General features: G+C 32.9%; 1 protein-coding gene across 1 annotated transcript; it reads left to right on the top strand.

Annotated features, from left to right (window-relative positions):
- Positions 1–5581: 5581 nt before the first annotated feature.
- LOC141589765 (uncharacterized) lies at positions 5582–12332 on the top strand. The gene is made up of 6 exons (XM_074410390.1): positions 5582–5866; positions 9744–9930; positions 10021–10166; positions 10260–10372; positions 11845–11894; positions 12145–12332. Exons 1-6 carry the CDS (start codon positions 5582–5584, stop codon positions 12330–12332), a joined length of 969 nt encoding a protein of 322 aa, XP_074266491.1.
- The last annotated feature ends 2300 nt before the right edge of the window (positions 12333–14632 follow it).

The following is a 14632-nucleotide window of genomic DNA, read 5'->3' as shown; positions in this document are numbered from 1 at the left end:
CAACGTAGCAATACTATCAACGGCTTTAAATGGCATATTATACTCACATTTTAAAGAAACTATCCTGGATGCAACTTGTAACAATGTCATTCTACTCCCCTCATATAAGGTTTTTTCGTAAGCACTTAGCATGTCAAAAAAGGCTTTTGCTCTTGGGTTTGGTTGTTCTTCATCAATCATTGGTACACGGTCGTCATTAATGAAATCATTAGATTGAAAGGCATCAAGTACCATTTCTCTATATGGGTTCTCATTTTGTTGGATTTGAGGCTCTTCGGGATAATATTTTTCTCCATGGGAGATCCAATTGTAGTAGTTTGGAAAAAAACCATTTGTAACAAGATGCTCTTCTACTTCAATGTCAAATAAATATTTTAAGTTTTTACATTTAGTACAAGGACACCTAAGTTTATGTTGTTCCAAATCATATGAATCTTGACATCTAGCAAATTCAATAAATCCACGAACTCCCTTTACAAATCTAGCGATAGGACGTTTCTTCTTATCTACTCTTTCTTCGTACATCCAAATACGTTCGAGATCTCTTCATTTTAATCTATAAGCAATATATAGCAAACTAACCATTTTAAATAATAATATTTAATTTCAACAAAAAAAGCAATGGTTATCTCATCCTCCATTTTATGCTAATTTCAAGATTTCAATTGGGTCCTTATCACTCCAACCTAAACCCATCAATGTACGTTTCAAGTCACTAGCAAACACACATTTGTGAATTATTAATGAGAAAAAAATTCGGCATCAATTCCCCTTAGTTCTCCAAATACACAATGTGGAAAAGATACATATTCCACATATGTATTCAGAGAACATTGGAGAAATTTGCAACCAAATTCTTTTCTCATTAATAAAATCACAACTATGTGTTTACTACCTAAGTGACTTGAAACGTACAAAGACAATCCCAAAATGGGGACTATTCAAGAATTGCTCCTAATGAGTAATTCTTGAACGAGTACTAGGTCATTATATATTAAACAAGTTGTCAAAATTATAAGGCAAATTTATACAATCCCCTAATCAAATGACATTACTAATTTAGCAAATTTATACATCATGCTCATTGTATTCTAGAAAAATGCTAATTAATTAACAAAAATGCTAATTAAATTATTCTAACTTAATTAATTTGGTTAATTATACAAGTTGTCAAAAATGCTAATTTCTAACCCTAACTCAAATTAATTAACAAAAATGCTAATTAAATCATTCTAACTTAATTTGGTTAATTATAAGGCAAATTTATACAATCCTAACATTATACTACCTTCATAAAACTATACTACCTTCAACAATACTACTTCAATATTACTAAAACTAAGCATCACTAATCAAATCACATTACTAATTTAACAAAAACCCCAATTTCTACCTTCATAAAACTATACTACCTTATACAATCCCCTAATCAAATCACATTACTAATTTAACAAAAACCCCAATTTCTAACCCTAACTCAAATTAATTAACAAAAATGCTAATTAAATTACAACTACATACAATAATAAGCATCACTAATGTATAAATTACAACTAGATACTAAATTAAGGATCACAACTTAAACAAAATATGAAGGATTGAAGTAATTAAATCGATTTGAGTCGAAAACAAACCTTTATTATAAACAAAGGGTCGGTAGGGATGTAGTGTGCGGATGGCGGCGGCGAGTGGTGGCGTCCGGTGGTCGTTGTAGTTGGTGGTGGCGTCGGAACTCTTGGCGATTTTTTTTTTGTTTTGTTGATAGATAGAATGAATGAGGGACTCAAAGGTGAGAAGAATCACAAAAAAAAGAAACAGGCTATTGGCGACATCGTTTTGGTCGCCAAAATGGCGACGGGTAATGGTCGCCTATTTGGCGACTGATTTCGGTCGCCAAATTGGATAATATTGCGTCGCCCGTGGATTTCATACGGATTTTGGATAAAAAGGTATAGTCGCCAAATTGGCGACGGATAGTGGTCGCCCGTTTTTTTTTCCTGTCGCCAATTTGGCGACTGTAGTATGTCTGTCGCCTTTTTCGTGTTTTCTTGTAGTGTATAAATGTAAACACAAAAAATTCGTGAAGCAAAGTAAAACACTTGAACCCTTGATACCTTAACAAAAAAATTTCATAAAACTTGATGAAACTACCAAAAAACAACAAAAATAATAGAAGGAATTTATGAAAATGAATGACTAAAACTAGGTATTAAATAGCATTAAAGACACAATTTATAACCAAATGAGATAAAAATTGATGAAACTACCAAAAAACAAGGTATTAAATAGCATTAAAGACACAATTTATAACTAAATGAGATAAAAGTGCAAAAATGATAACTATAGAAATTGAACTCATGACCTAACCAATACAAACTAGATCTACAACCACTGCACTACTAAACATTTTATGATACTTACTGAAACTAATCTGTAAATATTTCAGAACAAAGGGGATGCAGCCCATGCAGGTGAACCCCTACACCCCCTCTAAAACCGCCGCTGCTAAGAAGAGATGAAAGATTACGAAGAATATTCCAACCAAACATTGAATTGCAATAATCGATCAAATCCATTTGAAGAGATTCAACCGAACCCCTTTTAAATATTCATGGTCTTTCAAGGACAGATTTAATAATTGCTTTCCGTCCCATCCAAAAGAAAGTTATTACTCCGTATGAAATACTCTTGACATTGTTAATCCCTGCCACTACCAAAACAATCATAGTCTCTCTTGACATTACCGTCAATGTAAATCGCTGATTAGTCTTCTTTTCTTTTAATTGCATTTTGTGAATGTTCTACTGATATACTCGGTCTCGACGTCTCTTATTATATCTCAATATATCTCATCAAATAGCTTACGAGTTTTATTTGCGTCTATCATATTATATGGTTTAGATATTTCATAAAACTTCATGTACAATTGAATAGAAATTACTCCCCCGGTTTCATTTATTTGTTTACTTTTAGTTAAAATACCTCGAACAAAGAATAATAAAATGTAAATAATTGACTAGGACGGATGAAATATTTGAGTAGATAGAAAAAGTCCATTTTTCCATTTTTCATATGTCTAATTGGAAAATTTGGGGCATTATAGCTTGACTGTGATGAAGTCAATTCCCACAGTACTTACGCACTAATTGTCAAATCGACGTAAAGAATGTGCTAATTTAATTAATTAATACTGTACTAACTACGACCAGAGTCGTTCTTAACTAAGACTATAAAAAGCATATGTATTACTCTTAAAAATCAACAAGAAAACTTCCCTAATCAAATTACGAAAATGGCAATTAAGCTTAACCGCATCATAGTAACCCTAATGGTCTCTGTTATGTTCATCTTTATGGGTTTAACTTGCGACGCAAGGCATTATCACGGTATGTGTACAGTATAAGTAATGCTTGTCTATTTGGTAAACCCTCTAGTATATGTGGTAACCTACAGCTCTACGTAACACACACGTATATATATTTCAGAAACTAATTTCAGAAAAAATGCAACGGTCTTATTATGAGGTAGACATTTATTATAGTGTTGATTTTGTTTTGGTGATTCAATAGGCCTATGGCCGGCGGGATCAAACTGAGCACCGTCGATTTATATTGTATTAGTAACGTAGTTTCACCAACTGGTCAAGGTAGAAAGGTTAGCAGGGGCGACCACCCCCTTAAAACCATGCATACAAAATTTGAAATTTTTAGTTAGATTTTTAGTTTATTTGTGAAAATGTTCGAATCTTGGCTCCATCCCTAGTCACTGGTCTAACGAAAATCTTATTTGAATACGTTTATGGGCTTATATATTTCTATTTATGAGTTATTGACAAAAACAAATGGAGCATAATTTATGAGTAAATCTTTTCTAATTTAATTTGATCCTATGGTATTTTCATGAGATGTTATAATTAAGTTACTAATTAAGTTTATGTGAATTTAATAATGCAGCACCGCCTACGTTGTTCTGTCCAGAATGTATTTGTCATAACTCTGATGAGCTTAATCCAAAGGCATACTGTTGCGGTTGTGGATTCGACCACCCTGACACTCACGATGTCGAACATGAGAACAACAATATTCCATAATAATCAGGGTTTTAAAATGCGGTTCAAATCAGTTAATTAGATACTTACAAGTTCATCTGAAATATAGTTAAATGGTTCGAGCAAAGGAAATATATTTATAATTTCGGAGTAGTATGGTTTAGAACTTATAATCGATTGGTGGTATACTGGTATGAACTAGTACCAAAAAAAACCTATATTCGTATTTATGTACTTATCTCAATGTGTCGAAATTTGAAGTATAATGATAATAGTTTCTATTGCACTTTTATTTCAGCTCTTCAATATCACTTTGTGTATTTTAGTTAACTACTATAGTATGTGATATTATTGTTGATCACAGTTTTCTCTATCTATATGTTTCTCCTTTGCCTTCCCTCAAATCTCGGTATCCAAACAGAGCCTGAACAACGAAGCAAGGTTACGAGTTTTTGTTTGCATGATCGAGAACTCAAAGCACATGTCATATTCCAAAAGAATTTAGAAATAAAACGAACGTAAAACAAGGAGTGATTTTATCGTTACACAATTCCCGTCTTAAATAAAAATTTATGATTTTCATATTTATCAGCAACATCTCCCTTTAAGCTTAAATACTTAAATTAAACTTGTGGGTATTGGATGGATAAAGCCTTCTTCACAAAATAATGTGAATATATGATCAGAAATAAGAATCTTGTACAGTACTTTTTACTCTTTTAGAAAAAGGAAAAATGATGGTTACAGGCCCAAATTTGGCTACAAATCAGCCCATTATCATCACTTCAGTCCCTTTCAAAATTCAATGTTCAGCTTCTAATTTGCAAATGTTAACGAGATGAGCATGGGCCGATGAAATGTGACGCCGGTATCAAATGAGACGGCCTTATCAATTGACACAAATATTCACAGTTAATGTATTATACAACTGGTTGTATATACAACTTATTCAATGTAGTTGAATTTTGTTATAAAGTTATCGAGCTCTATTAACAAAATTATCGAGCTATGATACAAAGTTATTGAGCTTAACAGCATAATTATTAACCTCAATAACTTCGTAAAATAGCTCAATAACTTGTAAAATAGCTCAATAACTTTGTGTAAGAGCTCAACAACTTTGAGGCGGTTGTACAATGTTACTATACAACTGGTTGTAGGATAGTATTTGTGAAATACTCACGCCTTTTTCCCCCTTTTCTCCTTAATTCAAAAAAAAAAAAAAAAAATGAAAACTGATAAAACTGACGCAAAGGTTAGCATCATCTAATACACTCATACTCATTCACTTTTACCTTCCTCACAATAAAAACAAAAAAAATACCTTTTGGTAAAAACCAACTATAATTCATTCAATAATGTTACCTTCCTAAAAACCAACTATAATTCATTCAATAATTCAATTGAAACTCTCGCCCACTACACTCTTACCTTCCTAACTTCCTCACAATATTAGATACTTCAATAATCTCCTCTTATCTTAATTTCATGGAAATCCCACGTCACCTTAGTATAGTATTAACAACCTTGGTAATGTTTGTATGTTATGGAGTTTCCGATGAGTCGAATAATCTCAAGGTGTATCCTTTCCAACAGCCCATTGACCATTTCGTTTTCGGGGTCGAATCAAACAACGCCACTTTCACCCAACGGATTTACATTGACCATACCTATAGAGACGGGCATCCCAATGAAGACGGTATGCCCATTCTAGTTTACTTAGGGGGCGAGGCCAATGTCGAGCATTGGGTGGCAGGAGGTGGTGGTATAATGATTATGGCGGCCTCCAAATTTCGAGCCCTAGTTGTTTACATCGAGGTATGTATTTTCTTAAGGTTTGGAATTTGTTTATAGAAAACAAATTCAAATTTAATGTTCTTGTACTACTTTTGAAAGAGTAAAAAAACATGCACTAGAAAATGTTCAATAGGGATCCATCCATGCAAATATGCTTGACCACGTAAATGTTCTTTTTTTTGTTATAGTGGGCTTATGAACTGTGAATGAAAGAATCCAATTTAATTTCTAAAACTTGTGGGTCGGAAATGTTGTATTATGAGCCCAAGTAAAGGAAGATCTGCCTCAAGAACGACCCACATAAATACATAATCACATTTTTTTTTTTCGAGGAACACAAAAAGAAAGTTTTACTAATGCCTTATAGCGTGTTTCTCTCAAAAAAAAAATAAAAAAAATTATAGAGTAAGTAGTACATTTCTAATTTTCGAGGATTTTTTCAATTGATATTAGAACGTAAATATCGTCTATGAAGGAACATATTAGGGAATTTTATGATATTGCGTTATGTGTCAACTTTGTTAACAGATCCACTAGAAAGAATCAGTGGCGGACTTAGGAGCGATTTACTGGGGTGCACTTTTCAACGACGTTTATTTGACCGCGCTAGAATATACATAATGAAAATTTAATGTTAAAGAAAACAAACTCAATGTTCTTGATCCATCCATGCAAATAGACGTGAGTACGTGACCACGTGAATGTCCCTTTTTTTTTTTTTTTTTTTTTTTTTTTTTAGCGGGCTTATGAATCGTGAATGAAAGAATCCAGTTTAATTTCTAAAACTTGTGAGTCGGAAATGTTGTATTATGAGCCCAAGTAAAGGAATATCTGCCTCAAGAACGACCCACATAATTACAATAAGTTTTTTTTTTTTTTGAGGAACACAAAAAGAAAGTTTTTATTAATGCCTTATGGTGTTTCTCTCAAAAAAAAAAAAAAATTATACAGTAAGTAGTACATTTCTAATTTTTGAGGATTTTTTCGATTGATATTAGAACGTAAATATCGTTTATGAAGGAACATATTAGGGAATTTAAGGATATTGCGTTATGTGTCAACTTTGTTAACAGATCCACTAGAAATTTAGAATCAGTGGCAGACCTAGGAGCGATTTACTGGGGTGCACTTTTCAACGACGTTTATTTGACCACTATTCTAATATACATAATGAAAATTTGATTTATGCCCGTAAAATGTAATATTCAAAGACCATGCATATAGAATATAGATTGACTCGAATTCAGTTGATCTCTGAAATAAGTTAAAATTTTCAATTATTTTTAAAGGGAAAAAAGTAATATTTCATGTCATCATATACAGAAGAAGTATAAATTTTGCGGATTTAAAAAGGGACCAAACCTTTTGCTATTTTTCTTCAATTTTAAATGAAACATACACAAATAAATTATTTGTAATTGGTTAATATAATATGAAATTAGTGTTCTATAATTATTTCAAAATCCAAATTGGTCTTGCTTGGATCGCAAGTTAAATGCCGAAATAATAAGACCTCTCACAAGTGTGAATCACATAGGTGGTGGGACACCCCCATGTGCTTTCTCACTCACTCCCTAAATGGGTTTTTTGTGAGAGAAAACGATATCCGTCTTACTATTTCAGACGGATTTTGCGGTCTGAAATAAGAATTTGTGTTCAAAATTATAGTTTATAGTTGCGGACATTAGTTAAACTAGCAAGTGCAGAGTTAGTTAGCATCCATAAGAACAAAAAAATAAAACGAAATATTGCTAGATGGAATTAATTGGGAAAAACTTGAAATTAACGATATACAAAAATTGGGAATGGGCTAAAAGGAAAAAAAAAAGGGGTGAGAATGAAAAAAAAAAAAAAAAAAAGAATGACTAAAAAGGGATCTTATGAGGTTCGAACCCCTGTCACCTTTGAAAAAGATCTTGGTTTTATCCACTAAACAACAACCAATTAGCCTATTCATGTTGCACACAATTTATATACATACTGTTTTAACTGCATTTTTCATAAAAAAATTCAAACTTGAGGTTGGGCAAGTGGGGTGCTGCGCACTCCCGAGTCCGTCCTTTAGAATTATAATTGTCGAACCACCATCCCTCTTTCGGGATTTTTGATTGTGGAAGTTTTAACTTCTCCCCTTACCTGAAGTCGATAAATTTTCTACCAACAAAAGTTATCGAACATAGGGTCTTCTAACTATATTGGTTGGCGACTGCAAGTTAACGATCGATAAGACGGTTACTGGATAGTATCTTGTACTCTATACCAGTGGGCAGCGATTTTGTTATGAGTCTTATGACTCATGAGAGTATCATAAGAGAGGTTGCTAAGTGTGGGACTTGTCACTTGTGGGGGTAGGCAAAAGGGAAATACATTGACAATCTCACTTACTACTTCTCCCTTTACTACTAAGAGAATAAAAACTCTTAGTAGTTTTTCCGCCAATACAACAGACTCGAAAATAATTTATTGGGTCATAATAAATAATTTTGACCCCACTAAAACGGATAAAACAACGTAAGATTTGGTACTCAATTACATTTATTATACGAGTATCAATTATCATATCAATATATCAATATCATATCATTATTATCCTATCAATATCAATATCAATATCAATATCAATAAGTATAATTCCTATAAGGAAACAATATTTTCCATTATCTAATCATGTGAAACTCTTCAATATTCAACGCAAAACTGTAAAATCCCTTTATTTTGCTACTAAGACCATCCCCAAACAGAGGTCGCGCTAATTAGGTCGCGACCCGATGTTACTCTTAATCCCACTTTATTTATCTTGAGCTACTTTCACCCTCCCAAGCAGAAGATCACGACCTAGGTCATCAACTCAATCATTTTTCACTTTCCAACCAATTACATCTCTCCACATTATATAACCTTTTTCATATATATTTTTTTATTAATTATTAATATTGCCAACCAATCATATATCGCCACATATAGGTCATGAGGTAGGTCAATTTGCTCCACCAAAGGTCACAAATTGACCTCTTCTCTCCAAAGGTCACCATACTTTTTTAATTAAGTGGTGATTAGTGTGACCAAGCAAGGTCATGACCTAGCAATTGACCTTGCTTGGGGATGGTCTAAGAGAATAAAAGATTTTCTTATTTTTTCCGCCTAAACAATATTTACTCACAATTATTGGGTTCCTTTCTAAATCCTAAACTATATAGGATAGAGTAAAATTCGTATGTGAAAGAGCAATACCCAATAATTAATGGGCTACTAAATGATCTTCCGCTATCCATGCTTTTTCCACTAGCCTATCTTATGGATTATACATAAATTTTACTCATATTATTAAATTATTAGTGTATACTTTTTTGGATTTTTCCTTTATATTTGTTATTTCGTATGTTTTAACAAAACTTACAATAATAGTTATACACTTCACTAAAATATTTTATACAGAAAAAAAAAGAATCATGTGTTGTTTATATTAAATTGGCAATCTTAATTATAATAAAATAACTTTTTCATTAAAAAATTGTAGTTCAATTATCAATTTCAATTTTATCTCTTTTACCTCTTATTACTACACATTATTAAAATTTATTTTTACTGTCAATTTAATTGTTAAATTCTCTATAAAAATACGATCTGAACAACGCACTTTCGTGCGGGATATACACTAGTATGGTTAGTAATAATTTAGTATAGGAAATAGTTTTAGAAAATGGCTAATTTGGTAAAATAATTTTGTTAGAATGGTTGGTTAGGAAACAGACCCCGTTATTTCTTCAAGATCAGAGGTCATACTAATCAATTACGTTAATTAGAACATTTTAGATTGTGATTATAAATTTATATTTGTTATCAATCTAATGGGTCATTTAAATCGGGTTTATGCTTAATCAATTTTTGTATGTTGTAGCACCGTTTCTACGGCCAGTCGGTGCCCCTTGGATCCATCGACGCAGCGATGATGGATCCATATGTAAGGGGTTGCCTTACGTCTCATCAGGCATTAGCAGACGCTGCTAATGCCATCCGAGGTTTAAAATCCGACTGGTCACTTCAAAGCTCGCCGGTGATTGCGTTTGGAGGCTCCTACGTCGGATGTAAGTATACCGCAATCTCGTCTCTTCCATTTTTTCGGTATAAATAAATTTGCATAGCAAAATTGCCACTAACTGTTTTTTTTATTTCAGTTTTCCTTGCAGTGTTGGCAGCTTGGTTTAGGATCAAGTATCCTAACATTGTCGACGGGGCATTAGCTTCCTCAACGCCGGTATTTGATTCGGAGGACTTGGCTCCCGAGAACGAGTACTGTTCCATTGTCAGCAGAGATTTCAAGGCAAGTCCAAGATTTTTGACTTAAAATTTTAATACATTTATCATTTTAAATTGAATGATTTTCGTACTAACAAATTTTTCTTTCTTTACATAGGATATAAACGAGAAGTGCTATGATTACATAGCCAAATCGTGGAAGTTAATGGATGAGGTCGCATCCGAGCCCGGCGGCATAGACAAGCTTTCGCATACTTTCAGTTCGTGTGGGTAAGTATTTACAACGTAAACTCCATTTTATATCGCCATTTCAAAATTACCATTACGTAAAGGACCCATCACTTACTTACATTGAAGATAATTAGTTTTGGAATGAAAATTAAGCGTATGTTTCACATGTGGAAGGTAAATGGGCCGAAAATTGACACACCAGCCTTATAATGTTTTGGTTCTAATTTGTATGTTCATGGACTGGGCCTAGGCAGTACATGGGCCGAAAATGGTCTGGCCCATTAATTAATACGGCTTTTCGACGTCTTATCACTCACAAAATTCTCATATCTCGGACTGTGTCATAGTCTTTTGTTATTATGATTTTTATTTATTTTCTTAATTTTGTTAATTATTTAATTACTTGAAATCACAAAATCATTTTGATTGTTTGACAGACCATTATTTTCAACCTATGAGCTGAAGAATTATTTAGTTCAAGTTTACAATTACTTTGCACAATACAACGGTAGATATGGGCAGATTCCACAATTCTGTAGTAACATAGCAAAGGCGTCCGAGGATAACATCCTCAAAGGAATTGGGGATGCCATCCTACAATATACACAAGGACAGTCGTGCCTTAATATCACTCTTATGGGTCCCGGAAATCCGTTCTCGATATTGGATACGGCTTCCTTGACGGCTTAGGATTGGCAGGTAAAATTTATTTATTTTTAGTATTAAAAATGGCACAGGTCCGTCTCGTGGACTGTCCGACCCGTGAGATTGTACAAGGCCCTCCAATTTTGGTGTTGGCCCAACTCTTAGTCCAGTGGCTATGGACACACATAATTTCTTACCATCTTGAAATTTAGGCCCACTCACAACATTTATAAGTTCTTACAATTTCTTGAGCCCAAATCTTCGTTGAGCCCATTTAGGAATGTTCAATATTATTGTCATGTTCTAAATGTGTGTATTTTCTCAATAGCATTTGAAATTTTAGAAAAACATGAAATAAAACTGTTTAACGTTTTACCTAATGTAGTTTGTATATTGTAACGAGAAACTCTTTGATTTTGTAATCCGTCGTTCAGGTTTGTAGTGAACTCGTACCCCATCACGGTTGTAGCGAGTTGACTATGTTCGAGAAGAAGCCATTTAACTTGTCTACGTTTAAGGAGGATTTGTTTGAAAAATATGGGGTATACCCCATGATAAGTGGATTTCAACGCACTATGGCGTACATGTATTATCAATACTTTTTTAAATTTGTAAATCAATTACAAAATGTATTTCTTTTTATTTTTTAATACTCAAATATCAAGTTAATGACCGTAATTTTTTGTTGATAGGATCTTAAAACGTCCCTTAAGAAATCCATAAGTAATATAATTTTTTTCAATGGCTTGTTAGATCCGTTTAGCGGCGCTGGTATTTATTTAAGTATCAAATGTTTTAAATTTCTAACATTTTCTTTTTACATTTGTTTACCAACTATTAATAATTTTTTTTTTTTCAATTTACAGCATCTTAGAAGACATTTCAAAGACTGTTGTGGCAATAACCACTAAACAAGGTTAGTTGTCTTTATATTTACCTATTTATCAAAAACAATAACCTTTTTACAGTAGTTATCAATTAGACGATTACGGGTAGAATTTTGTAGATTTTATGGCGATAAATATGGTATAAGACGGTTTTATACTTCAATTGCTACAATTAAACTTTAACGTACGAATACAATATATGTATATTATCTTTCACGATTGTTTGTCTTAGAATTTTAGTTTACCTTTCTTTGTTTTTGGTTATGTTTTTTTTTTCAGGATCTCATTGTCTGGACTTGGGTCCTCCGCATGACGACGACCCAAAATGGTTAAAACACCAACGGGAGAAAGAGCTGAAGATTATAGGATATTGGATCAAAACAGCGGATTCGTCGAGCAATCAGGTGCCTGGTTTGGGCATATGGCTAGTCCTCGTTAGTGTTTATTTTATTATAGTTTATGGTTGATGATTGATTTAATAAGGAACTAGGGAAGTATCCAACATTGAACATCTACGGCATCATTTTGTAAATTCATTTGTATGTATAATGAAAGATCGTTGGCTGATAAAATAGGTACTCGTACTATTTTCTGCAAACTGAAGCATCAAAGCAAAATATACAACTCAAACTCAGAAATAGCCAATACCCACCAACCAAAATTCAGACTTGAACACACCCATTACTCTAAACATTTAAATATCTAAAATCCATGTGTTTGAGACAATTTATAGCATACTCCGTATAATCAAAGGATAGACTTATTGCTTCCCCAAGTTGTCTATGACTCTTAAGCCCCACACTAACTTCATTATGATTCAGAGAAAATTTTAGGTCATCAGCAGTTTAGAACATTCTTAAAAGTAAATAAGGGAACAAATGCATAAGAACACCGTAATGTGTCAAAGGAAGTATCAATTTGAATAAGACATTAGTAGTAACCTTCATTAGCCATAAAATAAAATTCAGAAGACGTCACCATTCTTCCCACTAAAACAAACATACAAGTAAAAACAAGTCTATCAAAAACACGTAACAAACTATTAACTACGAGCAGTTATTTGTAAGTGTAGCAAATACATTTTCCACTACTCAGCATAAAATCACAGTTAACATCCAAACGAGCAATTTAAAGCATGGGGGAAGGGTAGAAGGGTGAATATTACACATCCCGAATTCTACACACAGAAGTGATGACGCTTGTCGCATAATAAAAAGTTTTAAGTTAGTGTAATTGTGTATCCATGACCCAACTTCGGCTATTGAACATAATAATTGGCTTTACCGATCAAATTTTTCTAGGCGCGGAAAATTTAACAAGGTAGCATAATTCATTAGATGAGATTCTGAGATTCTGAGTCATACAAATTTATTTTTCAAATTTTAACAAACATAGAGACTTGAAGCAGTAAAAATAAACAGTACCCATAATTCCATAAATAGAGTCTTCTTGTACAAAAACCACAGGGAAACAGTGATAACCCACAGCAATCAAATCCGGCACTAAGTAAGTACGTAGTAACTAATACAATAGAATCAACATGTGTGCCTAAAGAGAGAGAGTCAGACCATCATTGCCCCAGAAACATTTGGGGATCATGAATAGTTTACGTTTCTATTTTTCGAATATTTGACACTTTCCTTCATCTTTTAATAATATATGTGAATATGTCATTGAGACGGAGGAGAAAGTATATCACATAATACAAAAATACAAATCAATCGTAGTTGGCGCAGTGGTAGCATGTGATTGCCCTTGGTAGGGAGGTCTGCGGATCGATCCCCCACAACTGCGATTGGGAGGGGTTTAAATACCGTAATCCTTGGACACGCCCCGAAATTCGGATTAGTCGGCCCAATGTGGTTCGGATTACCGGATGGTTTAGACAAAAAAAAAATAATACAAAAAGACAAAATCAGGGAGACGACTATATATACTACTTGAACAATATTTGTTCTATGTCATATCTTATACGGGAATGCTGCGGTTACCTGTCATCCTAAGGGATGTCTTACCTGGCACACGTAGTTTACAGGGTATTGCATATGCCCGAGGGAATTAAACCCCTCGTTATCAAAAAAACAAAAAAAAAAAAACAAATAAAGAGACGACCATACTACTTAGAACAATCTTATCTTTATTAATTCAGAAGACAATACTCAACCCAGAGCGTGCCATGTCATTAATCCAGCCTATTTTTTTTATTCTTTTTTTTTATTTTTGAAAATCTATGATATGGTGGGACCCGTTAGTGTGCAATTTTTTTTATTTTTCAGAATTCTGGCTATACGTACATACGACAAATTCCATCTCAGAACAAATATTATGAAAAAATATTATACATTCCAAATAAATATATTAGATAATTACAATAAAATTGTAAAAATAAAATATTCATCAAAGAACATTCATATCATCCTAAATACAAACCCGTGCAATTTTGCACGGGTTTAAAACTAGTATTTGTTATATAAGATGTGTACTTTCAATAAATAGTTCAAAGACAAGTAAATTTTAAGGACAACGAAATCTTGTATAATACTTCCTTCATTTCATTCAATTTTATACATTTGTTTTTGAGGACTATGATAATCTTTGATACAACTTCTAATATATAAAATAAAAAAATAGTCACTGAAGATATGAATAAAAGAAAACGAGTATTAATGCACATGTATAAAGCAAATGTGTAAAATTAAATGAAATGGAGGACGTACTAGACACTTTAGTAGCCACCTTTTTTTTGGTAAAAAGGTACTACCAATTT

The sequence above is a fragment of the Silene latifolia genome, chromosome 7 (assembly GCF_048544455.1).
Source record: "Silene latifolia isolate original U9 population chromosome 7, ASM4854445v1, whole genome shotgun sequence".
Lineage (NCBI taxonomy): Eukaryota > Viridiplantae > Streptophyta > Magnoliopsida > Caryophyllales > Caryophyllaceae > Silene > Silene latifolia.
This window is presented reverse-complemented; position numbering and strand designations above follow the sequence as displayed.